The 27,814-nt window shown below is 37.6% G+C and overlaps 1 protein-coding gene across 4 annotated transcripts in view; it reads right to left on the bottom strand.

Moving 5' to 3' along the window:
• Mid1 (midline 1) overlaps positions 1–27,814 on the bottom strand; it is a 372,860-nt gene that overhangs the window by 58,633 nt on the left and 286,413 nt on the right. For all 4 annotated transcript variants that reach the window (XM_013067893.3, XM_013067894.3, XM_004871029.4 and 1 more), the window contains exon 3: positions 8,181–8,276. In XM_013067893.3, coding sequence (XP_012923347.1) covers positions 8,181–8,276 — 96 coding nt within the window. The remainder of the gene's footprint in view (positions 1–8,180; positions 8,277–27,814) is intronic.

The raw sequence follows: 27,814 nt of genomic DNA, 5'->3' as shown, positions 1-27,814 counted from the left end.
AAATACTTTTTAAAATATAGTAAAAGTTCTATCATAAATTCCTAGGCAGAGGAATTACTTCACTTGGTTATAAAAATCTTTATATGTTGCTCCTCACTGAGAGCCTTTTACATTCTGTGGTAGCCTTGGGCCTTTTAAAAAGCTGAATTTAAAATTTCACATTTCTGTTTCAAACAAAAATAACCAATACTACAATTGCACTCTTGTTAAGGGAAGTTTTATATACACAACTCAATTGTTTCTCTGTGGAATTTCAAAATTAGGGCAAAGTCCTTCATTTTTTCCTGCAACATTTAGCTATTAAAAGCAGAAGTCAATTGAATGAAAGTAAAGGATGATGTGTCCTCCTTCTCTCATAATCCACAATTATTTTATACACAGGGATAATTTTGGTTTGATTGTCATAAAGAAGACAATTTTATATTCATTTATTGAGAAACAATAATTTAAATCAAATATTACATTCAGAAGTAAAATGTTAGTTTGGTTACAAAATGGTGTACTGTGTGTTGGAATCACACTTGTCTCTGCATGGAATGAATAGGTGATAAAACAGAAGCCAACCTTCTACCTGAGAGTCACCTGCTCACCTGGAATCATCCTCTCATACCTCTGACTCTCACTTGGATCCACCCAGCTAAGGATCATCTCATATGAAAGCTAACTTAGAGCTAACTTAATGACCATTTTTAAAAATGTCACAAACTGCTCCTATTATTATTTATATCATAGCAGAGACACCTTCACTGGCCTAGCCAGTCAAGTATGTCAATATTTCAAGGCAAGGATGATGTGTACAGAGTAGTGTAAAGGAGATGTAGTAAAGAATTCTTGTGTTGTGTGGAGAGACCACATTAAGATACATTACAAAAACCATGGTTTCTCTCTTTTTACTGCTCAGCCAGTGGGACCTCAATTAAAGCTTATTACTCTACAAGTATTAAACTCAGAAATCTGTACTACTAAATTCAACATACCACAGAGATTGCCTTATAGGCACATTCTATAACCAACTCCACTCTGAGCCACCTAATAGGATTCTGGATATGACACAGTAGTTCTTAAGATGATAAGTTTGGACAATGTTTTTTTTTAAGTTTCAAATCTGAAACTTAGGAATGTTATTCTCAATGTAATACCAAGTAAGCGTTATATATCTTCAATCATTAGAGTAGTCTCTTACTCTAAAATACTAGAAGACTTTTATTGATATCTTCCCTTTGTTCCTCATGAATATACCCATAAAAATAAAAGTATCCAATGCCTGTTATAAATACAGTTTTTAAGGCAAAGGCATTTTGAAATATGTTAGATATTCTTTTATAAACAATGAAATTTCATATCCACCAAAAAGACTGTTTGGTTCTTAAATTGCCAGTTTTAGTAAATCTGTTGGCATAAACTAGACATGCAAACATTATATACATGGAATAGCCAAAAAACGAATTTTTCACTGAAATGATGATGTTCTCTACAGACCAAGTGCTTCCTTTTCTCATTTGCCATGGGAATACTGAGGAATCAACTTTATCATGGAAGTTAGCACAATCCAGTTTCTGAAAGCCACTATGTTTGCCCTATCACAGTATCATCCTTCTATAGCAGTTTACAAGGAGAACCCAGAAGCTGATGCTGAAAAGCATCCTTCCAAGGAGTAAGATGGGGTGGAATCTGATCCTCATCTGTAAGTGACAGTGTATTATAACTTTAGACATTCAAGTTGGCCCCCTACAAGGATACACTTCACACTGCATCAGCCACGGGTCACACGCACGTAAACAAGATATGAACAGCATGTGTGCATTTGGATGCTGGTTCATCCAGTGGTTCTGGATGAAGCAATTGCTGATGTTCCCATAGAGAGAGAATATTTTGACATTTTTATAAAACTATACAACAAAATTAAAATGTTTCAACTTTCTTTTAAACCCAGTAATTTTTCATTATGCCAAAATTTACAAATAATCACTTTTAGGCCTTGGTTAATGACTTAAAAGTCTTCTTCTAAAGACCTCATCTATTTTGGCAAGGCTTTTTTTTTTCAGTATTAGGAAGTAGACTCAGAGCCTTCACACTGAGCTACATCCCTATCCCACCCCTTTTTGACACAGGATCTTGCTAAGTCACTAAATTGCCCGGAGTAAGCATGAACTTGCATTTCTCTTGTCTTGGCCTGCAAGAGTGCTGGGATTACAAGTGTGTGCTGCCAGGCTTTTTTTTTTTTACAATTTTTTTTTAAAACTACACAACACCCAAGATAACTCATTTGGCTCAACCTCTCAATTTACCGAGTTCATTATTGGAGCAGAGCTCTAATGAAATGGTTCTTAGTTCACACACAAGAAGTTTGTCACTCCACATGCCAATAGCACTGGAAAACCCCAGTAAGAAAGCAAATTTGCCACCACAATAAATGGAAAAAAGTTTTAAAACATAGTGGTAAAGAAATTAAAAAAAAATGATTACAAGCAAGATCAGGTAAATCAAAATACCCAAGACCAGGACTTTGAGAGGATACTAGATTAGGGGATGTCCTTCTTGGAATACCTTGGAGGAGAAGAATATAGTCTGCTGGTCTTCTCGCTTCTCTAAACAGCTATGGAAATCAATCACTCTTTCCCACTTGTTCTCTATCACTATCTCACTGTGAATTTATCGTCATGGTCACCTGTAATTCCCAAAATGAACATCTACCATGGGTCAAGGTGTTGTATGTGCTACAAAAGAACTTGGTTCTCAGAATGTGTGGAGAATTGAGGCACATCACTCATTCTAATATTTGCTTAGTTAATGAACCAGGTCTCTTGATTTTCCAAAGGAAACAGGGAGAGGGGTGTGATGAAAAAACAATATAATCCATTTTTTATCTAGCAAAGGTAAGTTCTGCAGCTGATTCCAATTATGAACACTTCTCATAAGTGATCATACTTCTCATAAGTTTGTTCTACACTCCATCTAACATGAACTCCAAATTCTTCCCAAGGGAACTTTCTGTTGTACTCCTCTTTTGATTAAAATAAACCAGAGGGGCAAAATTCCCATTCACTTTTAGAATCCCAGCCATAGGAGTTATACAATCATTTCTTGTGAATCTATCTGAAGTTGTTCTTTCAATGCCTCTACCTCCTAAGTCCCAAACTACCTTGGCCTTCATAACCTTGGTTCTCTTGTTAGAAGATCTGACACTTACACAATCAAAAAGCTATTTAATTTGCTTACCCTCATTTATAAAGCAAGTTATGAAAACAATGGGGAGTGGGGGGGATCTTCAAACACTTCCATTTTAAAGAAAAGCAGAGATGAAGCCCCAGGAGAAGGACAGACTTATAAGGATGTGGAATTTCCTCCTGGTAGTGGGAAGGAATTCATTGATTTATTTATAACAATTAGGGGTTGCCTCTATGCAGAGAGTTTTTTAAAGTTCCAGCTGGCATGGGAATCATTTTCCCGAGGTATGCTCCATACCCAAACACAAGGACACCCTCAGGAAGAGGAAAAGGAAGAAGCACAGTCTAGGAACCTAGGATGTGAATCAGGAAATTCTTTTGCACTGCACTGATTTAAAAGGAATAGCACGCTGGTGGCTAAATCCTGCTAGCTTTTTGGAGTTTCCTAGTGCTGTGAAGTTTTCCCTTACATGAGTGATTTGTTTTGCCTAAAAACATCCATATTATTCTTCCCAATAGCCAAAATACCATTTCCTGAAGAGTCAGATTTCAATGACAAGTGTGAAACACACAGATCTATGTACTCCTTCAACTCACACTGAGCCTTCAAAAGCGAACTTCAAACGCAGATGCAATATGAAAGGCTCCCGTCTCTCCAAAGCTGGTTCCTATTTATCCTTCCATTTCTCCAGAATAAACTCTTTGCTCTGTGTACATGTATTATTCATTTCCCATCCCTATGCCTTTGTTTACCCTGCCCCCAGTGCTTTTCTTTCCCTCCATAAATCCAAGCATACTTTCCCTTTGAGGTAGTCCAGGATGGCTGGCTACCTTTCCACGCCCCTACTGGAAGTAATTTCTCGCTTCTGTGAAATTCTGAAGTATGTAATCCACACCTCTTGTGCTATTTACAGTTTTCTACTTTTTATTGTGTTGTAGGTGCTTGCTTGTCTTTGGGAAGATCGTGAGTGCCCTGTGAGCATGGTCCTTTGGTACCTAGCACAGTGCCACACACGTTGGATGCTCTATCCACACTGATAGCATGAACAAACCAGTGTGATCCTTTAACAAATTAAAGTAACTCACTGCAGCCAGGCATGGGGGTGCACATCTATAATCCCAGTTACTTGGGAGGCTGAGACAGAAGGATTGGGTATTTGAGGACTACCTGGGCAACTTAGTAACATAGCAAGACCCTGTCTTAAAATAAGAGAATCTGTGGATGTAGCTTAGTGCAAGGCCCTGGGTTCATCCACAAACATTTCTTTCCATTCCAAAGAACTTATACAAAGCAACTAGAAAGAAAGAAATATTCTTTACTTTTTGTCTAGAATAATTTCTAATGGCATGTATGTGTCTATTTGCAAATCAATTCAGTAATGGCATTATTTTAAAAGCCTGTATCTCAACTAAAATAATATCTGATCTCCTGAAATAAAAATAGGCTGCTTGTCAATTTCCTGAATTTATCTCTCATCTGAAATTGCTGAACATGATAGAATGTAATTTTACATCATGCTAAAATGAATAGCATTTTGTAAATTCAAGTCATACTAATATTGCATTAGGAACAAGGCATTTGTTCTGAAATCACTACCAGCCATAATGGAAACCAGACACTAATGCTTTAAGAAGTAACTCACTGAAATTGAATGAAATAATCACCCAATCCATAAAGCATTTATAAGATTTACCATAAAGCACAGGTAATTTTTTTAACCAAAGAGAAATAATTCTTTCTTATTATCCCAAACATGAAATGCCATCACATCATAAAAATAAAATATGACACATGGATTATTCTATTTTGTTCATCCATTTGTTCATATAATACATATTCACTTTATAATAATGAAAACATTATGCTTGTTCATTATTATTTTTAATGTTGTTTAATCAACAAGACTCCACGTTTTTCCCTGGGGAGGTCATTTCCGCAAGTGAATCCACTTCAGGCAGAAATTGGAAAGGTCTCAGTTCTGCTATTGCTGCTGCTGCTGCCCACGCCCCCTCAACTCTATCCAAAGTGATACAAAGACTCGGTTTGCCTTCAGGATTGCATAGTTCTTAAAGCAAGGGGACTATGGCATCAACCAATGAACTCACTGGAAGGTCGAATCTGCTCTCTCTCCTCCATGTTGCTCCCATTCCTCCCTCTTGCTTTCCTTTTGTCTTTTCCTCCTCTACTTATCATGCCCCACTTATCAGCACTCAAATGATAAACAGCTGGAGTGGGTAGCTCAGGGGAGGAAAGCACCCCTATTCCTACTCCTGGGCCACTATGGCAGAAAAGCACAAAAATTTGGAGTTTGAAAAAGTTGCCAATTCATAATCAGTCTTAAATTTACATCAAAAGAGTGCACTTGTAAGTAAAGTGCAAACTTTATGAATAGAAAGTATTTGAAACCTTCTATCAAAACACTGGTGTTTGCATAGTAGAGATGCTTTGAAGCTAAAAGTACCCAAAAGTAGCACCTGCTATTTTCTTTTGTGCTGAGGAATGCATCAGCAGAAAACACCATTGAATTGTATGGATAGGCTGACATCCCAATATCTGGAGTAGTTTTTAAAGCAGTAGTTGTGAAATCTACAGGATCAGGCTCAAGTCCCGACTCCACCATAAAGTTTCAGGCAATTTATATTCACTTCCTTCTTTTTCTTTTAATTCCTCCTCCACCTACTATACTCATCCAATCTGGGATGCTAGCAAATGGCTCACTCTTATTTTGTGTGTCAGTGGAAATAAATAAAAAACCCTGCCAACCATTTGACTATCCCATCATTAATTTTAAGTTACAACTCGACTTCACAGATACTTGTGTGTGAAAAAATGGATCTTATTATCAAAACATACAATGTTCTACTAGGACAGCACCTGATTGCCTTCTGTACTCTGTGTGTGTGTGTGTGTGTGTGTGTGTGTGTGTGTGTGTGTGACTGAGAATTGATTCCAGCACTAAGCTACATACCCAACATCTTTAGTTTTATGATAGGGTCTCACTAAGTTACCAGGCTGGCCTCCAACTTGTGGTCCTCCTGCCTCAGCCTCCCCAGTAGCTGGAATCACAGGCATGCACCATTGTGCCTGCCTATACTGGTCTTTAATTGTGCTATTACGTACGTGTGTGTATGTGGTTCTCTTAACACATTATGATTTTATCATTCTTTTTAATGTATTATGCATCTACTTCCTTAATTACTGATTAGATGACATAAGGGACTTGAAACAATTACTATTTTTAAAATGAAGCTATCGTGGGGCATGGTGGCACATGTCTGTAATCCCAGCACTTGGGAGGCTAAGGCAGGAGGATTGATGTGAGGTTCAAAGCCAACCTGGGCTACAAAGCAAGACTCTGTCTCAAAAAACTAAAAAAAAAAAAGCTATTGTCAAAAATCTAAAAGTTAGGGCTGGGGATTTAGCTCAGTGGCACTGCACCTGCCTCTCAAGTACAAGGTTCTGAGTTCAATCTCTGGTTTAAAAAAAAATCTAAAAGTTATACTCAAATTAATTTTCTTCTGTAACTGCGGCTATTTTGGGAAGCTGAACCTGTAAGCATTGTTAGTGTTCAAATTGGCTGCTGAGAGTTATCATGCATATCTGATAAAAAGCAACTTTCCTTTTTAAATTTAAATTTATTTTAATGCATACATAAGAACATAAAAAGTACACTACACATATGTGCTCCTACTGTGTGAAAGCTAAGGTACTAGAATCTGAGATTCAAAAATAAATTACACCTGATCCCTATTTTCAAAGACTTCACATTCTAACTGAAAAAATGGAACCATCAAACATGAAATAGCAATAAAAGACATAAGAAGACTATTGATAAAATACTGATTCGGAGAAAGGAGTGATGACTTTGGTCCTAGGGATCCGAGAAGTATCCACATTGGAAGTGCCCCTTGACTTGGAATTTGGAGGGCAGACAGAAAGGATTCCAACAAATAGATATGGTGGGGAGGATATCAGGCAGAGGGATCTACTGGGTTAAAACCCAGAAAGCTTGAAAGCAGAGTGAGTGGGCAACTGTTTCATTTTTGTGCATGGGTTGGGGTAATGGGAAAGACAGATTAGGAGAAAATGGAAGAGGACTATGGAAATCACGGTAAAGAATTGGCAACCATTCTTTCCGTATGCACTGCAGAATCACTGCAGATTCCATTATTGCTGCAGCTGTGGTGGTTTCATGGCAATGTACTGATAACTAAGAAGCATTTAGCACACACAAGTAGTGGGTTGAATTGTATTTCCCAAAATGATATACTCACTGGTACCTGTGAATGGGATCTTATCTGGAAATAGGGTCTTTAAAGATATAATCAAGTTTAAAGTGAGGTAAGAATGGAGTGAGTGAGCCTTAATCCAATGACTTGTATCTTTATAAGAAAAAGGAAATTTGGACACAAACATAGACACACATGGGGAGAAAGACATGTGACAACAGAGGTGTAGATTAGAGTGCTACAGCTGTAATCCAAGGAACTCCAAGGACTGCTTGCAGCCACCAGAAGGTGGGGAGAGGCAGGAAGGATCCTCCCCTAGAGCCTTCAGACAGAGCCCCCTACCCCCACCCTTACAAACACCTGGACACTGGACTTCTGGCATCTAGAACTGTGGGAAAATAAATTTGCGTTGTTTTATGCTGTCCAAGTTTGTAGTAATTTGTTACTGCGGCCCTAGTAAACTGACAGAACACCTTTATAAACAGTGCTTTTTTTGGCTGTTTTTCGTAAGGCTGATTAAAACCTATGGCATTAGGAATGCTATGTAACATTGGATCCAGGGAGACCAGTAAAAGGTGGGGGGGGGAGGCAGTCCTGGGTGGGAAGAGATTCTCTGAGGTTCTAGTTGTCTCCAATTTCAAACAACTAGTATGTTTGGCTTGTGCAAAAGATATAATTTTAAGAAAGAGTTCTGTTTTAAAATTAGAAAATATGAGTATATAAAAACCATGATATAGCAGTTTTCACATGAAATATACCACAAAGAGATAGAGAGATACTTACTTCAACATGTTGACAGGTTTGGATGAGCTTAGCCAAAAGGGTCTCCAGTTCCGTGTTCCTCTTAATAAGATTGGTGAGGTTACTCTCTAAATTTTGCTGTTCAAAAAAGACAGGAAAAATGTTATTCTGTATGCTTTTCTTCTTTGCTACACACAAAATTACTCATACTCAGGAAAAACAAATGCACTTTTCAGACACCTCAATGATATCAATGCAATTTCAATTATGTATAGATTTAAACTGGAATTTCCAAAGTTGCATTTCAAAGAACATTTTAGAAATATTCAAATTACATCTTTTTGTTCCTGCTCCTTGCACTAACTTACCTATATTTAACTAAATAATTAGCTACCAATTACTGTTAGGTCATGAGCTAGAGAGAAAGCTAATAATTGGATTTTTATTCCTTTACCTGAATCAGAAATAGCAATAATATAAGGACTATATTCCCACATCCAATCACCTACTATTGGATTGGTAGAATTTACCATTTTATGGTCAGGGTGAGGTTAATCTCTTGGAAGAAGGTTTGAATTGAGCAGATACTGCTGACAATATGGCCTTTTATAGGCATTTATAAGAAGTCTTTGTTATACACATTTACTCAGTCATACTACCTTCTTTGTCTACCAATGCTAGATCAAATTTCCTTGTACACTATATTTATATCACTATCCTGCTTAAGACTAAAGAATTAGTCCCTATTTCTTTAGAGCATCAAATTTAAAGTTCCCTGAATGAATGTTTAATCATATTTTCAACCACAATAACCTTCTGTTCTGGGTAAGACTCATTCAATTTGTCCACTCCTCCATTTCATGTGCTTTTCATGTATACCATTCATTTCTTCATACCTTCATTCATCCATTCATACAAGTACTTATTAAGCTTCTAGAGTATGTCATACTCTTCAAGAGACACTGGAGAAGTAAAAGTGAAAGATACTGTTCACGGGGAGATGGCTGTGCAATGGGAGAGAGATGTTGTAAAGAGGGAAGGGGGGTGGCTGATGGCTGCCTGGAGGTTTCTAAGAAGACGGAATCCTTTAGCTGAGGCTGGAAGGAGGGGCAGGAGTTTTTGTTGGACAAGAATAGAAATTTCTTGGGAGGATAAAACACAGTGGAAACACGCCTACAGAAGAGTCCTCCATGGACAGTATCAGGGAGGAATGAGAGGGCAAAGTATTGAGGAAACTATGTGTTTTACCATATAGTTCGCCAAATAGAGCAAAGATATGGAGCAGTGGGAAATTGCCTAAAAAAGACAATAGATTTCAGATTCGTGATGCCATCAGAGACAGGAGATTTGGGGGTTGAGGGTGCTCAGTGGTACAGCACTTATCCAGCATGCAAAACCATGGGTTCCATCTCTCACATGCAAAACAAAAATAACGAAGAGATTTGGAAGAGATTTTGAAAAATAACAAGTTCAGAAAGGTGATAACAGTTCATCATTTTGTAGCATTTATAGTTTAGCTTGTTCTACTTTTCTAGATGTTTTTAATTAGAAAGGTGTATTAAGAGAAAGAATCATTTTTTTATCTGATGCTTAAAATGAATGTGTGAGAAGCATAAGTCTCTGGTTATTCTGAAACAGGTTAATCTGGCATTTATTCTACTCCCTGGACTTTTAAAATTTCAATGATGGGATTTTCATTTCCAGTAGGTTCTTTATCACATTTCCCTTTTCTTGTTGAATTGCTTTCCACTCCTGTTCCAAAGATTCAAGTCCCTTCCCATAATTTCAAGGAGCTTAACGTACATATTCCTACTCTATTTTGAGAAAGGGTAATTCCACCTTTCCCTATGTTTGTTAATGTTTTGCAAGGATCCGATTTCATCTTGTGTCTTGTAATTGTTGTGTGACAGTTCATCTGATGTGACTGTTGTTCTAGGTGCTGTGATTTAGGGATTGATATAGCCCAGATAAGTGAGGTGCACACTCCAAGGTTAGGATTTGGGGTTCTTTCCCCAAAGAGAGCACTCCCAAGAGACTCCCATGTACAACTGAAACGCAGATCCCGCTTTGGCTCAGTGCCGTTGTTTCCTTCCATGAGAGCTCCGTATCCTGCTGCAATTTCAGGAAAGGTGCAAGGTGTTTTTGACCCCACTGGGTACACGAGGGGACTCTTTACCTCCAGCTACAGGGGGCTTCTGCCACAAGCAGTGTCCCTGAGGTCCCCAGTGCTCCATCTCATCTCCACTTCTTGGGAGCAGCTGTGCTTGTCTCCCCTCACCATTGAATATCTCTTCCATTTCTGGTCTTTGGGGATTTTTCTCTTATCTTTAAGCTTGGTGTATTGTTTAGAATATTTCACCTATGATTCTCATGTGCTAAGACTGCAGAGAGAGATTTTGCACCTATCTTTTTTGCACCAAACTGCAATACCAGCAAGAAACCTGCAATTTTGTCCTTGAAACACTCAAAACATCTCAAATATGACTATTTTTAGAAAGAAAAAGAACTGTTTCTCACTTAAAAGATGCGATACAAGGAAAGGCCAGAGAGTCAGAGAATGAGCCACACAGGACAATATGAAGTGCAACCTAATGATGCCGCCTTTGCATCAAAGAAAAAAATGCTTTCAGACCTCTTAACAACTCTCCCCCTCCCCTGGGAAAAAAAGCCAAAAGTTTTTCTACTGTGTGGATTAACTGAACTGCAGTTGGTAAGCATTTTAGGGTCAGGGACTAGAGAATAATTCTGAGGGATTCCATTAGTCAGTGTCCTTGATTTAGATATGACTATTGTATGGTATATTAGTCAGCTTCTTCTGCTGCGTTAATCTTAGGGAATCCTTTTACTTTTCTTCTTGGCTGACCCTTCACAGCAGGAAATTTCTAGGGAAATACATCATCTAACTGTTTACAGTTCAACTGTCATAGGTATGACTTCTCTAAAGCTACTCAGTAACAGAGCCAAATAAATGCAATCCAACACATTTCGATTTTACAAACATCTGCTTGCTTTCCCTCCCTCTATTAAGTACACATCATGTATGAAATCTGTTTTTAATCACCTAATACATAGACTAAAGCCTGTGGTTTAAACACTTTGACCTACCCAGATCCTTTGGGGTTCTTCAAGTTTAAATAGTAGAAGTGTTACTGCAGTCAGCAAAGAATTACTGAGTCAGTTAGAAGTATAATAAAGGGAAATTCAGCTCAGAGAAAGACTAGTACCAAAGGGGCTGACGACACTTGGGAAGAGCACCTGGGTAATGGGAAGGTAACACAATCCAGACTGCACTAAGCCAGGCATCCATACGCTCCCACTACAGGCTCTTCTCTGGAGCTTTTTATGGAATTTCACTCTATCATTAACATCCTGTGTGGTGGAAAGCAGGGTCTATAACCTCTTGATTTTGACTGTGCATTGTGCAAAAGAGAACATTTTTTGGTGTAAAAGTCTTGGGACTAAGTAGATATAAGTATCTACTTCCGTATGGATGTCTAAAAAATTCTACAGTGTGCAAAAACATTAGTTTTCATTTCCTCTTGTCATCTTAAAAACCTAAAAATATTTACATCTCCATCCCAAGACAAGCTTTGTGGAAACTCGAGGAGTCAGGCATGAGTGATCACATACAAATGAGGAAACCAAGGTGACCGTCCCAGGTGGACTCTCTATGGACATGTCTTGGGCTCAGTTCGTCTGTCTATGATGAGAGGGTAATGATCAGTGCACCAATCTATGCTACTGTTAAAGCTCCTGTGAGAAAATAAACTCATATACCAGGAAACTACACAAATACTTCTGAAATTGTGGATTTGAGGATAAGCCATTCAGTCCAATTTCAGTGCTAGAAACTGGAAGGGCAGACATCATTCTGTTTGCTGACGACTTTTTCTTGCAAGCCCCACCCCCACCCCAGCCTTTGTGCCCCAGGGCTGTACCAGGCCCCAGGCAGGCAGGCAGGCAAGGTGTAGGGCTGGTGAGAGCCAGGGGTGGTTGACGCCCCTAGGACACATCTTCCAACAGGAACTACTGGCAACTGGTGGATGAACAGCACAGCTTCCTCACCTGGGTGGGACCGTTCTGACACCGGATCTATAAAATCCTCCCTGGGCCCCATTGGCAGGGAGTGTGTGGGTCCATAGCAACAACCCTCTCATTTACATGCCCTCTTTCTATTTCCTTCCCTTCCCTGTTTCCTACCCCTTCCAGGTGCTTCCTGGATCACCTACCAATTCAAATTCTCGATCAGAGTCTGCTTCTGCAAGAACTCATCTAAGACTGTTTCCACAGACAACAGAATCCATACTTTGGGAAAATTCCTTCCTATAAGGACTAGTTGAATTTAATTTTTTGTTGTTGTTTTAGAAAGATATTTGGAAATACGAGAGAGAGAGACCATTTCCTCCCTTCCTTCATTTCCCCTCTCTCTGACTTTTTCTAGAGGTCATAGATCCTCCAAATTCCAGACTCTAGAGCAGGAATAACAGAAATCTAATGTGAGTTACAAATTCAAGTCACGTGTTAAATTTTCCAGCAATCACATTTTTAAAAGTAGAAACAAGTAAAGATAATCTTAACAACATTTCAATATAATAATAATTGCATTCATGAAAGCATCTGTTAGCAAACAAAAAACAGAAGTGTTTGGCAAAATTTTGCTATCCTTGGCAAACTCTGCATGGGGTGAGGAACATGACAGTGGCCATCTTCCCCATACAAACACAAATGTGGCTATGTCCCACCAAACTGTGGAATGAATTAAGTTCATGAACCAAGGTACCACGGTAAATATTTAAATATTGGGTAGCTATTTTCCATTCTTTCTATTTATTTTTACTACATCTTTGGAATATGATATGTGTTTTACACTTATAACACACTGAACTCACACCATCTACATGTGGCTAGGAACTACTGTATTGCACAGTGTAGCACTTGTGTTTAGGAGTCAGTAAAAGTTCCTGTAAAAAGCCATGTAGCAAATATTTTCAACTTTCTTGGCTTTATGTTCTTAAATCACAGCAATTCAATTCTGTTGCTATTTTACATTGAAAAACTCCATAGACATGCAAATTAGTGGGCAGGGTCGTGTTCCAATAAAACTTTATCTATAAAAACAAGTAAAGTAAGATTTGGCCCATAATCATTTGCCAATCCTTGTCTACAGTGGTGACGAACCTATGGCAGCAGGCTGTTTGTTATCATTGGAAGCTCTAAAATGTTTGCCATCACTGATCTAGAAGATTAAAGCCAAAATGCTGACATTTTCTGAGCCACTGGTAGACACACACCTGCCCCTGTCAAACACTAATCTTTGCCCCCAACCTTTTATGTAAGTCTGAAATAGATGCCACTCCATGGGCTTTAGGAAGGATTCCTTCCATGCAAGACACTGAGAAGATTTTTACTTGTGGTTGGAAAGCTTAGCTTGATAGAACTCAAAAAGTCTGAAGAAAATTCAATAGCATTATGATCTACAGATATTTTAATCTGAGGAACATTAATAGTTAAGCACACAAAACCTGGTCCCTGTCTGCTCAGGTTCAAATACTAGCTGTAAGACTGTCAATAAATTCTTAAGCTGCCTGTGCCTCAGTTTCCTCATAGAGCTGCCAAGGTGATTAGAAGTATGCAAATGCCCTTGGAAAAGTGTCTAGTACATGGTATACTGGATAAGTAAGTTCTTTTTCAAGACTGGAGGTTACCCCATCAAACTAAAACTACACCCATGTATTTCATAAATTATTTCTCCCTTATACTTTTTATTTATTAGCACATATCTAATAGAATATATCCGAATCACTCTTAGATTACATTTCCCTAAAACACTAAATCTAATTTGCTCAATATTTTCATGACACCATGATTACTGTCAGAATTTCCACCTAGGCTGCTGGCTTCTATGTGAGACTTACATATGTGTATTTCTAAAAGGTGCCTATGATCCTAAATCTCTTTTTTTCCCAAGACAACAGTATTCTTTAAAAGGGCTCAAAGCCTTAAACCAAAATAAATCAAAGGGATCCTAAATCTCAGTGAATGTTGACATCACTATTTGATGCTATTGGATCTGTGAAGCCTTCCTCATCTCATAGTCTAAATGGGTAATTCTTTTTCCCTTAGTGTTCAGTCTTGTGTATGCATCTATTTCCCTACCTGCCCCCATACTATGCTCCTGCCAGCTCTTCCTTGGAGCCACACTTATTCCTAGGCCTAGGCGTGGGCATGTGCCCTTCCATCTGGCTGGAATACATCTGCATAGCAGTAAGTAATTCTACTGCAAAAGATATAGCAGAACGAAGCTATAATATGTATAGAATACCTGCTGTATACTCATCATGGCTTAGTCCCTTCCCACTATACATTCTCCAAATATTTATGTGGGAACACTTAACATGGAAAACTAAACATTTGTTAGATAATTCTTCTGAAATCAAATGTAATAAATCAACTAACTGGTTAATTTAGCAGTTACTATAGATTGTGAAAACACTTTCTACCCCTTAAGTCTTTTCTCATTTGTAGAGTTGAGTCTGAATCCAAGAAGAGGGCTTTGGCACTTTAGAAGTATTCTCAAGAAATGTTATATAACTCCATCCAGATCATAAGATTTCTGGAAAGGCAAGTACAACACTGTTAAGCAAATCAATTTAAACATCAATTTATATAAATAGAGAGATAGTCTAGCAATTATCATAGACATGTCTATTTAAAATTCTGTCTGAAACTGGGCCGTGTTACTTCTAGCCTTAATTTATTACCCTTTCGCAGGTGATGGTTTTTACAGTACTCTTATTCTGCAAGGAGAAATCATGTACTACATTCACTGTTGAGAAGGCTAAGGTTTGGATGTGGCTTCAGTATTCCCTAAGGGCCTCCTGTGATTAAAGTCCTGGTCCCCACTTTTAAGAGATGAGGCGGTGCTTAGATGACTGGAGACCTGTCTTTGGAAGGTAGTTCTTATGGGATTCTGGTAATTCTCTCGTGAGCATTGTTATACAATCCCGAGTTTGGCTTTCACTGGCTCAGGATATCTCCAACATGTGCTTCAACCATTGCCATGCATCATTTGCCATAAGGTTCTCACCAAAACTAAGGCAATGAAGGTGTCATGCCCTTGAAACTCCAGAATCTTTTCTCTTCAATAAAGTTAACTGCCTTTAATAATTATTACAGTGGCAACAAACTGACCAATAAAATAAGATTTTTAGCAAATATGCTACTACTGGATGGAAGTCAATACTACCCTCCTACTATCACCACTGAAGAGAAAGAAGAACAATTCAAGACAATCCTTTGGAAGGTAAGGATGAAAGTAGGCAGATTCAACTTTTAAGTATTAACTAAAAGATTAGCTACAAGTCAAATGTGTGAAAGACAAAGTTGTATAATATGATGCTTAAAGAACGAGGCTGTCAGGTACAGTGGTACAGGTCTGTAATACCAGGAACTCAGAAAGCTGAAACAGGAGGATCACAAGTTTGAGTCTAGCTTGGGCAACTAAGCAAAACCCTACTGTTTTAAAATAAAATTTTAAAAGGGCTGAGGATGTGGCTCAGTACAAGCTCAGTACAAGGTTCTGGGTTCAATTCCCAGTACCACAAAAAAAAAAAAGAAAAAAGAGAAAAAGAAAAAGGAAGAGGTAGAGGACGAAAAGGAGAAAGAATGAGGATTTATACACAACAGGGTGATTAATTTTTCCTTTCATTTTGTTTTTAATGCATGTATTTCTACTGCATTTTCATGAAGCCATAATCAACCTCCATTGTGTTATGTATTTTTTGTGAGATTTATTAGAGTTGATAATCTAACAATTCATTGTGGGGCAGCTGATTTTACACCATTCTCAACAGGAGCCTTCAGGCTTGAATATGGACACCAACAGAGAATAGTAAATACAACTTAACAGTTGAGCTTTGTACTTCTATGCACAGCAATACCCAATCAAATAGTAAGGTAAGTAGACAAATGCCCCCAATTTTAGCCTTTGGAGACCAGTACCTAAGAGTCAAGTTGCTGGAATTTAATGACTTGTCATTGAACACTACTATTAAAATGTGTGCTTGAAATAGGAGATTTCAGTAATTCCTTTTGGGTTTACCCGGGTCTTAAAGAATGTTTGCTCGTATTTCGAAGTCAGTACTTCAGAATGTCTTTAAAGTATAATATTAGGTCTGGATACCTTTCAAGGCAAACAGAGATCTGGCTTGTTTCACTCTATAATATTCAGAGCGACGTTCAGGAACTGTGACACAAACAGCACCAACTGGGACACCCAACACCACCACTCCAGCACCATCAGGATACAGACATATTGAGTGCCACAACCCGTATATTTTTTCTAAGGAACTTTAATTACAATCCTTAATATGAAAACACACTTGTATTAACACATGCCACCTGCATAAAAGCATAAATTCCTTCTATGTAACTAAACTCCTAAGATATTTTAATTACATTGCAGGAGTCTGAGGCTATCTTCAGGTTGAAGTCATGACAGAGTGCAAATATATGTGATTTATGTTGGTTTAATTTTTAATGCCTTTTTTCATTGGTTAGGATAGTTACCATTTCCAAATGCCCTGGCAAGACAGGCTGCCCGGAGAACTTAAAAAACCTAATAAAACACAATCTGCATACAAATTTAAGTCTAGTGTTCCATGGACTACAATTTAAGTCATTTTGGTATGTGATACTGTATTTACCTTGTCAGGTTTTATTTGAAATTTCTATATTAACACTACAAAATCTGCTCCATATATTTATAAATTCCATCACCGGGAGTTTGATGTTTATTTTTCTAACCTGGTAGTCAACAATATACAGAGAACAATTTTTAAATACTGTTTATGGTCTAAAAGAGCTTTCAATTTGAATGGAGGTAAATAGATATCATTATATAGCTATACTCATTGGTGATAATTTTAGCAGACACAATGATGACTCGCTGTTTCCAGGTATTGGAGATGGGAATGGCCTTTTTTATTCACGGCTCATTCCCAGCTTCATTTCTACCTATAATGAGAGATGAGCAACTGACCATTAAATGCACTTGTCAGTTTTGAGAATCAACATCAAATGAAACTGTACTACCAAGAATCTTTGAAATTCCCCCACTATGTTTATTAGTATGGAGATTCCTTCAAAACAAACAAACAAACAAACAAACAAAAATGGAGAAATTCCATTCAACCCAGCTATTCTTCTTCTAGGTATCTTCCCCAAAGAGTTAAACATATCATACCACAAGGATATATGCAGACTCAGCTTATAGCAGCACAACTTATAATAGCTAAATCTTGGAAGTGGCCTATATCTCCATCATCAGACAAATGAATAAAGTAAATGTGATATGATATTTCTATACAATGGAGCACTACTCTGCCATAAAGAAGGATAAATTTGAATAATTTGTAGGAAAATGGATGCACTTTGAGACCACAATATTAAGTGATATAAATGAGACACACAAGCTTAAATAGCACACAACTCATATGAGAAACACAAAGTATAAATAAATTAAAGAGCAAAACAAAAGATAATAGGAAACAGGGAGATAGATCATTTGCAAAGGGGATGAGACAGAGGGAAGGGAAGAGGAATAAAAGGAATTAAGATATGCTAAGTACATGTACCTACTCCTAATATGAATGTAAACATTATGTATTACAAACATGTACTAATAAAAAAATTAAAAATAATGCTCTCAGTTGCAAAATTAATGCCTGGAGAGAAATCTTGCCAAGATTATGAATAGAATACTTATCAGTGGAACATGTAAGAAGCATTTTGCAAGATTCCAATGTAAGTGTAAAAGGCATGGACAGGCCAATTGGGCAGTGTCCCTGCTGCTCTCTCCGCTCATTTCCCTCTGCTCAACTTCTGTGTCCTTCTCCTCGTGGCACCACGGGCTGCCACTGCATACCAAAAGAGGCAGCTTACTTGTCCATGAAGAATTACACAGTGAAGGAAATATTATAAAACAGATAAATAGCTTCTGAGTACATTACTTTGCTAAGGTGAAAAGCTCACAAATTGGACATATATTTGGGGATATATTTAATCTCTTAAACCAGAGGTTGGCAAACTATAGCCCACAGGCCTTATCCTACCTGCTGGCTGGTTTTGTATGGCTTGCTAGCTAAGAATGGTTTTTACATTTTTAAATAGGGGTTTTTTTGTAATCAAAAGAAGAATAAAATTTTGTGACACATGAAAAGTATTAAATCATTCAGATTTCTGTGTCCATACAGTTTTATTGGAACACAGACACTCGCATTTATTCAGGACCTGTCTATGGTCACTTTTGTGCTATAGTGACAGAGTTGAGTACTTGTACCCATTAAGATAAAATTATTGACTATCTGGGCATTTGCTGAAAATCACTCTCCTTACTTAAAAAACAAACAGAGCTCTTTCCTTTTTAACAATCCAATTACTTTTTATTAGTTTGTGTACAGCGTGTTTTCTGTTGGTCCGTGTCATTTAAAAGTTTTAAAATTTTATTCACTTAACTTTTTCAACACCTCTCATGGGAGTGTAGGAGTCCACTTCAAACTCCAACCCTTCAAGTACTCAGAATTCTAAAGAAGAATCTTTTAGTTCATCACCAAAATAATTTTTAGCTCACACCAAACAAACATCATTTTGAATCGTGAGTGAAATAAAATGACTGAAGAATTTCCTGTTTTACTTGCATCTTTTGTTCAGAGAAGCAGAAAATACAGGCAGAGAAAGAGGAAAAAATGCCAATTTTAAATTCAATCAAGGTTATTATACCAAGAACATGGTCAAGGGTGAGTAGGAATGTGCAGCCCAAGGATTAGTCCATTCTTTCCACTCCTTGAGTAAGGATATAAAGTGTTGGGTTGTGGGCGTGCGTGGAATGTGGAATAACTCCTTGATTGCTGTCTCCATCAATTCTATTTTCCCCAGTCTCTTTTCCTTAATCATAAAATACATCTTTAAGGAAGACTTAGAGCACTGCCTAATTAATGTCTATAAAATCCCCTGATATTGATGGATGTCATACATGTTGTTTGTATATGTCACTTCACTTCCTCCATCACTCAGGGATTGAATAATGTGGATCTTATCCTCTTTCCTTCCATCTTAAGTAGATGATGACATTTCCAGATACTCATTAATGAACATGTTCTGGCCTTCCTACTTAAATAGGGTTTTAACTGATACAATCAAACATTTTTACTAGACCTGAATGTCAAATTAGTCTCATAGTGGATAGTTAGCCTTGGATGGACGAAAACACATTTTTATTTTTCCCATACTTTGGGAAGAGCAAATCTTTTTCTAAGCCAGCACCTTATTTCATGTCAATTTCCCTGGATATACCAGATATTTTTCAACCTCAAACAATCAAAAACCTTTGACTAATAATGTTGCACAAATAACTATGATTTGCTTTGTTTCTACAGTAATATTTATCTTCCAAAATTTTTAAGATTTACAGGAAAATGGCATTGTCTAACCAGCTGTAGAAATGATCATTACAATTCAATACACGGACAGCCTTGCTCTTGAATTTGTGGTATTCCCAGAAAGGGTTCATATTTTGCACAATATTCACATCCCCCGATGGGCCGTGCAAAAAAGTATGTAAAGTCCGAAAAGGTTACAGTCGCTGGCTTAAAAAATAGATTGAAATTCCATTCTACTCAAAGTAGGTCTGGTCTGTTAAAAATTTACAAAATCAATGTTATGTGAGAGAATTCCCCTATTGGGATATCTTGCAGAATCACAGAAGAATATGAAAGAATACCATTGTTTTTCAGCCCCGAGTAACCTTCAAAGACAGACCTTGGCCTGGGGTTTAGAAAGTTTGAACCTCAAATTCTTTAAATTCATTGCATCTTCTGTTCTGGGACTTCACCATCTTTTCTCAGCCTTCAGTAGGACTGATGTGACTGCTTTTGTCTGTTCAACATGATTCTGACTGAGATGAAATTGAAGACATTTCGAAGGTAAGGAAGAAAGCAAGATGGTGACTGTCCATCAGGCGAGTGAGTGGTTGCCTCCTTCTACACTGTAATCACCTGGAGACGCCAGCCTCTCAACTAGAGTCTGCATAGCCTGCTCTCCAGAGAGGTCCAGAGAGTTCCAAAGAGGGAGGTTTTGTTGTTACTGTTGTTGTTTTTTTTTGTTTTTTGATTGCTGGCGATGGAATCCAGGGCATTCTCACTGAGCTACATCCCCAGCCCTTTTCTGGAGACAGCCTCAGCCTCCCAGAATGCTAGGATTACAAGCCTGCACCACCATGCCTGGCTCAGGGCGTAGGATTTTACAAAGCTCTTCAGGCGATCCTAATAGGCAGCCGAGGTTGAGAACCATTGTTCACAATGCAGAAACAGGTTCTGTGATACAGTGAACAGAAATGAATGATTTGTTCCATTAACTAATTTTACACTTTTGGGTTGATTTAGACTAAATATTGTATCAAGTGTCTTATACATTTATACAAGTATAGGAATAAAATAAATAGATATATAAAGAAGTGTGAGTTTATGTGAATTCATCATAGATAATCCCAGGAACAGTGCCCAGCAGGGAAATGGATTGTTGCTGTTAAGAAATTTAGAAGACATTGTTTTTATGTGAAAATATATGCTTTGTTGAATCATTCAAGTATTCTTAGTGCCTAAAAAGAACTCCTGAATGGTTACTTCATTTTATACACCGAAAAATCCTTTTTGTCATGTAAATTTGGTCCGTTGGTTATTTCAAGAATATAACAAAAGTACACTCCAAATGTTTATAATTCAACAATATTTGTATACATTAAGTGAAAGACTTGGGGAAAAATATTTTAAACTCTGACAACAAAAAAGAACAGATTCACTGTCCTACTCAGATACTTTCAAAGATCAACTAAGACAACACAACTCCCCTGAAAACTAGGAACCTTTGGTACTCTAAATGATAAAATGCAAATATTTGCAAAGATGGAAACCAGAGTGATAACATAGTATTGTTTCTTTGATTGAAGGCCACTTGCCTGAAAATTTTTTTTCTGGAAAGTTAATTATTTAACTTGCAGTGCCTTACAAAAAATATTAAGCCATTTTCCCAAAAGAGTTCACTTGTGTATACATGACCAAAGACAATGTCAGGTTCATTGTATTTCAGAATGAACAACCTCTTATTTTCTGGAATATATTTTAGTTTACATATACGCTGTTTTGTTAACTAGTCAAAGTCAAAGAATAAATGTCACCTTTTACAAAACCCATTTGCTGTTAAGCTAGTGAGAGAAAACTGTCCAATATCCAGAGAACTTGGAGGTGAATTACCAGTTATAACAACTAAAAGTTACCAAGTCCCATCTTTTCCACAGGGCCTGGAAAGTAGACAAGGAGTTCTTAAAAGGTAGCTTGAACCAGCAGCAGCAATCCCGGACTTGCTGAGAAGTATAAATTGGGCCTCACCCCGGGACCTCCTGATTCCAACTTTGCAGTGGGGCCCAGCAATGTGTGCTGTGATAAGCCTTCCTAAGGCTTCCGATGAGTGCCAAATTTTGAAACTCACCGAAGTCTAACATCCTTCAGTGTGTGGGGACTGAAAACTTTTCTTAGCTTTATGAAAGGAAGTGAGAAATGAGAGAAGCTAAATGGCGGCTAACTGGTCCCTCTGTTTCTCTTTCTGTCTCCCTTCCTGCTGGACACTTTGTGATCCTCTTACTTTCTTGGTCTTTGCTATCAGGCCCCATTCTCAGGCCTGTCCCCATCTGCTTCAGTCTCCCCTGGAGGACTGGAGGCAAAGGGATGAAGGAGCTCGCCAAGGCAGAGGGAGGAATATGGCGGGCTGGAGACTCTGAGATGGGTCGGGAAGGCTAGGTACCAATGTCCTCGCAGGTGGGGGGTCAGGATGGAAGTACACCTTGATCACCCATGCTTTTTACTCCTCACCCCTGGCAGTTTTGAATTCCTTTTTCTAATCAAAACATATCTAGAACTCAAATGTTTGGAACGTGAAAAAAGAAAGAAAACGGTCTCAATGAAGCTGCCCCAGTGTATTCTCAATTACTTATGAATTTTTAAAAAAAGTTTTTGAAGTGGTGTTGAAAGAGACAAAGGACAGCCAGCAAGCAGAGGACCCAAACTTATCTGTTTATGATTAAAAAAATAATGCTCCTCCTTCACCGGTTTGGAGTTAGTTTACCTCTTCAAATTTTGGCGTGACATATCACATACAAAGCTGAAAGCTAGCACATGAAATTTTGCTCTCAGAACTTTTTAGGGTGACTTTGATCATTTAATTTCCAAATACCTGTGACCTTGACCTTGGCCCATCACTATGTCAGAACATTTTGGGGAGGCATATGTTAACTAACACACAACTTCACAGACAGCTCAATAATTAAAAAGTGATAGAAAATCATATACAGGATTTTTGGCTTTCTACACATTATCTTTTCTAATGTATAATTTTTATTTGGATAATGTGTCACTTAAAGTATAGCTAATGAGCAAATTTTCAAATCAAATGCATTTACTGGCATTAAAGGCAGACTTAAGCACTGCACAATTTTAACTACACGGATTTTTCCATCAGAACACGCTCTTTTATCTCTAATTATGATAAAAACAGTGAGGTCATGCATATATCTCCCCTCAGCAAAAATATTTTCTTTTACTGTTTCAATTTTCTCCTCTGACATAAGCTTTGGTCTGTCTTTGCTAGTTCTACAGCAGCTGTTAGTCCTGGTGATACCCTGTTATTTTAAACTCAATTTTCTTAACTGCATTATCTGTCCCTTTGAAAGTCTTCCCATCTTCTAGTTTCAAAGAGGATATCACCACCCCCTAGATTAAAATCCCAACATTACCCTAGACTTTGACAACTCCTTCATGCCTTCTAAGGCAATCACTCTCTAAAGGGTTTTTGTTTTGTTTTGTTTTTTAAAAGAGTCTGACTTCAGCCTTCCCTTTTCTTCCCAGGGTTACCACTCAAAGTTACCATCTTCTTCCATGAAACACTGGTTTTCAGTGCTCTCAATTGAGCCCAGCCAATCAGGTCCACACAAGACCACCAAAATAATCTTCCCCAGTAATTTCATATTACTGTACTTTCCCAGTCTCACAACTCCAAACTTTGTTTATTCTTCAAGGACCAAGTGCAAGTTCATGCACTGGCATGCAAATTCCTCAAAACTTTAGTAGGTTTAAAATTTCCCCAGTAACAGCCAGCTATAATTACCACTGCAAAGCAAAATGTACATTCAACTGGAGGAAAAGTGGATTCTTTCTTGACCAATGACTGCCTCGCTCATTGTTCCTTCCAAGCCCTCAGTTGTGTCTTTTCATCAGCCTAGAATTTTTTCTTCTCTCACAGCACCTAAACTCAGAGAGCTAGCTATGCAAATAGTCTTGCTTGTTAAAGGAGTACATGAATAGTAATGCAACTAAAGATTTCCTGACAACAGAAGTCACATAAAGCTAAATCTTAATTCCATTTCAAAATTGGATAGAATTAAATCCTATGGTTCTGGAGACATCAATACATATTTGAGACATCAAGCCACAGTTCACTGTATTATAAAAACATTGATTAAATTAGCTTCAGAAATTGCTCTCTAGCCAAAGAGCTACCTACTGTACAACAGAGCATGCAATAAATGTGGCTATATGTGCAGACAGGTATAAAATGATTTATTGAATCATGAGACAAGGGATTGTGAAGGATTACTAAGAAATATACACTCTCTTCCAACACAGCATTATTTTACTTAACACAAGCAATTTAGGAGTAAATTGTACTATTAAAATAATAGCAAACTCTTCCCATATATCTTTAATTCTACATATTAAAGTGACCCAGGAAGGAAATCATTAGATGGTGCTACTGGCTCTAAATCAGACAGATGACTTAATAATGATCCACCTCCCTATAACAAAGCTCATCTTTGTTAATAATCAGAGAATTTGCACTATCTGTGACCTCCAATATTGCTTTAGTCATGTTAGCACTGGGATTTTTACGCTTTTATCTGATTTTTCTATGGAGCATTATTCTCTTTTACATAATGGTAACTATAGAAATTAAATATTCCCTGTAAGTTGAGATTCTTATAATTAAAAAAACTAAAAACAATGACTACAACAAAATCAAAAAAACCAAACTGAATCACACATTTAACTATCTCTTCATGGTTAAATTTAATTATGATAGTCTCCTGAGTTCCATTTAACTGGCTTCCTAAAACTTAATACTATTTGTAGCTATGGTTTCCTCAAAAGGCAAGCAATCAAAACTTTGAAAAATTAAAAATGTTGATTTAATGAAAAATGGCACCTTTGGTGCTGGCAGGGGTTGATACAATTATATCATGATATTATATGAGAAATGGCTCAGGGGTGTCCCAATCAGAAAGGGATGTTTTACTTTGTCACGTTATTATTAGAGAACCTGATACTTCTGCTCTTGGTCTCTACTTCCCAAGGTGTAGTCCTACACAAACTCCTAGGTCTAGAAAAGAGCCACTTAGGAGCCTACTCTAGACTACAGTGTCAAAGAAATTTGATTCTGGGTACATTCATTTCTTAGGGTTAGAAAAAGGATGAAAGATATGTGGGTTTCTGGCTCCAGGTGGAATCCAGATTTGTTTGCATGAATTGTAATGACCATTTAGTCCCCCAGACTTTACAGAGCAAGTCACAGGCCAGCAGTTGTTTGAAATAGCAACACTGGGAAGTCACTTGATTACTCTCCAGTTGTATAGATAACAGGTTTATTGGTGGGTCTTTAGTCAGCATTGTGGATATGGCTTTGTTAGGTGAGAATGGAAGGTCAGATAGGGGCAGAACCCTGGATACTGCTCCAGGCCTTTGGAGAGGAGCTGCCTGGGGCTTTGCAAGGTTTCATTATCTGGGAAATCCTAAGATTTTGTGCAGTACCGAGTACTCATGACACCAGTCCAAAGAGCTCTGCCCATGACCTTAGTCTGTGCTGTGCTTGGATATAGTTTGAGTGCTCCCAAGGAATTATTTGTTGAAATGTAATCCTCATTGTGAGATATTAAGAAGGGGAAACTTAATTTGACTGTGCTGTTTAGAGACAGGGTCTCTGGGAGGTGATTAGGATTAGATAAGGTCACCAAGGTAGAGCTTCCATGACTGAATCCTGGTGGCTTTATAAGAAGTGGGGAGAGACCAGAGACACATACACACATACCATCCCTGTATTTTGCCATGTGATGCCCTGTGACACCTCAGAAATTTCCCAGTAAGAAGGCTATCACTAGATGCAGCCCCTAGACCTTGCACCTCCAGAAAAGAACCATGAGCCAAAATAAACTTCTTTTCTTTAGTAACAAAACAGATTAATTTGGTCTATTTCCTGGACTGTTAATATTTCACACAAATAGCTCTAGGTGTTACCTGCAGAATGCTCAGAGTCATAGAAAGAGGTTTACAATGAAACCAGCTTAATTATAGAATCGGATGCCTCACTTCAAAGTATGAGTGTCAGTCTGTCTTTGATCATCTGAAATCCAATACCTCATCCTTGGAGTCACAGATCTGGAAGGTCTATTATTCCAATTTAGATTGCTCAATCCAAACTGGATCCCATCCAAATAGTCAATTTGATGAACACTAAACTCACTAGTGCCAATGATCTCTACTAACACATACTGACAGTCTCTCTGGCTCTTCTACAGGTAGAGATCTGTAGACAGACAGCAAAGACTCATACATTCTCTTAGAAGGAAAGCATCATTAGGACAGAACCCATCTCTGTCTTTTTATCTCCATTGTTTTCAAAGTACCTAATACCCTTCTGCTACATAATGTGAGTGTTGACAGATATTTGCTAAAAAATGGACAAGTAACAGAAGGAGAGGTGAATGAGAGCTCTGAGCTAGAGAAAATAATCTGGCAAGTTAATCCCAAATTCTGAAAATGAATTTAGGAAGTACACAATATCTTCAGGTTACAGAGCTAAACTGGTGCTGCCAGGGAGTTGGGAGTTTTTCCAGTTTTCTTAAATGGGGACTTCTGATTCTTTTGAGATGTTTCTGGATAGGTCTCATTATTTGGCATTCTGACATTCTACGGAAGGTACCAAATTCAGTACGTCTATCTGTCGCTTTCTCTCACAAAACCCTAATTCTCTCCTGTATGTGAGCTGAGGAAGAAAAGCCTCACTTTTGTAGGAAAGTCACCATTGCCTGTTAACAGGTGAAGTAGTGGACCTTTATTTTCAGACTATAGACAACATCAAGTTCAGGTGTTGGTAATAAATTTCACCCTAGCAATTCACAGCCAATGATGACAATTTGTCAATATCTGAAATCTCTAATTGTAAGACTTGCATCTGAAGAAAATAGTCTTCATTGTACTCCAAAGCAGGCTGTGTACACACCACCACTTTTGATAACCAAGTACATATAGCAAGGTGGAAAAACACAAAAGTTTAAGTTGTCAACTAAGAAGCACTGTCATTCTTCTAGTCATAAAATACAATAGCATTTAAAAATGATGACACTGAAAGTGTAAATAAGGATTAAAAGGATTAATAACGAATAACTGATAATTTGAAATAGGAAAAGGTCCAAAGATGTAGGGGTGGTGGGAGGGGAAGGGGAAAGGGAAAAAGGGAAAGGAAAAATTATGACAAAAGAAAAAAATGGAAATGAAATCTATGTAAATAGGGAAGGGTAGAGGGGGTGAAGGGTGCACAGGTAATGGGGAAAAAATAAAAAACAAGATACATTATGTACAGGTACAAGCACCCAATGATAAGTGTAAACATATTGTATACCTAAAATGTACCAATAAAAGAATTTAAGGAAAAAAATAAATAAATAAAAATGATGACACTAAAGCTGTTTTAAATTCTTTGTATTGTGTGATATAGCACAGTATTTCCTAAACATGGAATTGTAGTTTAATATCCATTTCAAGAAGTTCTCTAGATATATAAAAAATTCCAAAAAAAAAGTTCAAAGCATAAAACACAAAAATCCCAAGCATGAATTTTCTGAGCTTAAGTAGAAATAAGAGTCAAATAGAGTTGTTGGTGGGATTGCAGACTGGTGCAACCACTGTGGAAATCAGTATGGCGATACCTCAAAGAACTAGGACTGGAAGTCCCATTTGACCCAGCTATTCCTCTAGTGAATATCTTCCCAAGAGAATTAAAAGAATCATACCTCAGTGATATATGCGTACCCATGTTTATAGCAGCACAGTTTGTAATAGCTAAAACTTGGAAACAGCCCAATTGCCCATCAACTGGAGACTAGATAAAGAAGATGTGTTTTTTTTATAAAATGGAGTACTACTCAGCCATAAAGAATGAGAAACCAGAGACATATATAGTTCAGTGGATGCACATTGAGGCCATACTCTTAAGTGAAATAAATTTACACAAGTGTAAATATCAAATAGTTTCTCTGGTGTGAAAAACTAAAAGTGTAAATAAGAATCAAAATGTATAATTGATATTGTGAAGTAGGAAGAAAATGTCTAAAGGAATAGGGGAAGTGGGAGGGGAAGGGGAAAGGAAAGAAGAGAAAATAAAAATATGAGAAAAGGAAAAAATGGAAAAAAAAGTCTTTGTAAATAGGTTAGGGTGGAGGGGGTGACGGGAGGGCAGGGGAATGGGGAAGAAATAAGAACCAAGATACGTCATGTAATGGTTGGTACAAGATCCCAATG

The sequence above is a fragment of the Heterocephalus glaber genome, unplaced genomic scaffold (assembly GCF_053883595.1).
Source record: "Heterocephalus glaber isolate CG9 unplaced genomic scaffold, H.glaber_assembly_v1.0 deba00001594, whole genome shotgun sequence".
In the NCBI taxonomy this organism is placed as follows: Eukaryota; Metazoa; Chordata; class Mammalia; order Rodentia; family Bathyergidae; genus Heterocephalus; species Heterocephalus glaber.
This window is presented reverse-complemented; position numbering and strand designations above follow the sequence as displayed.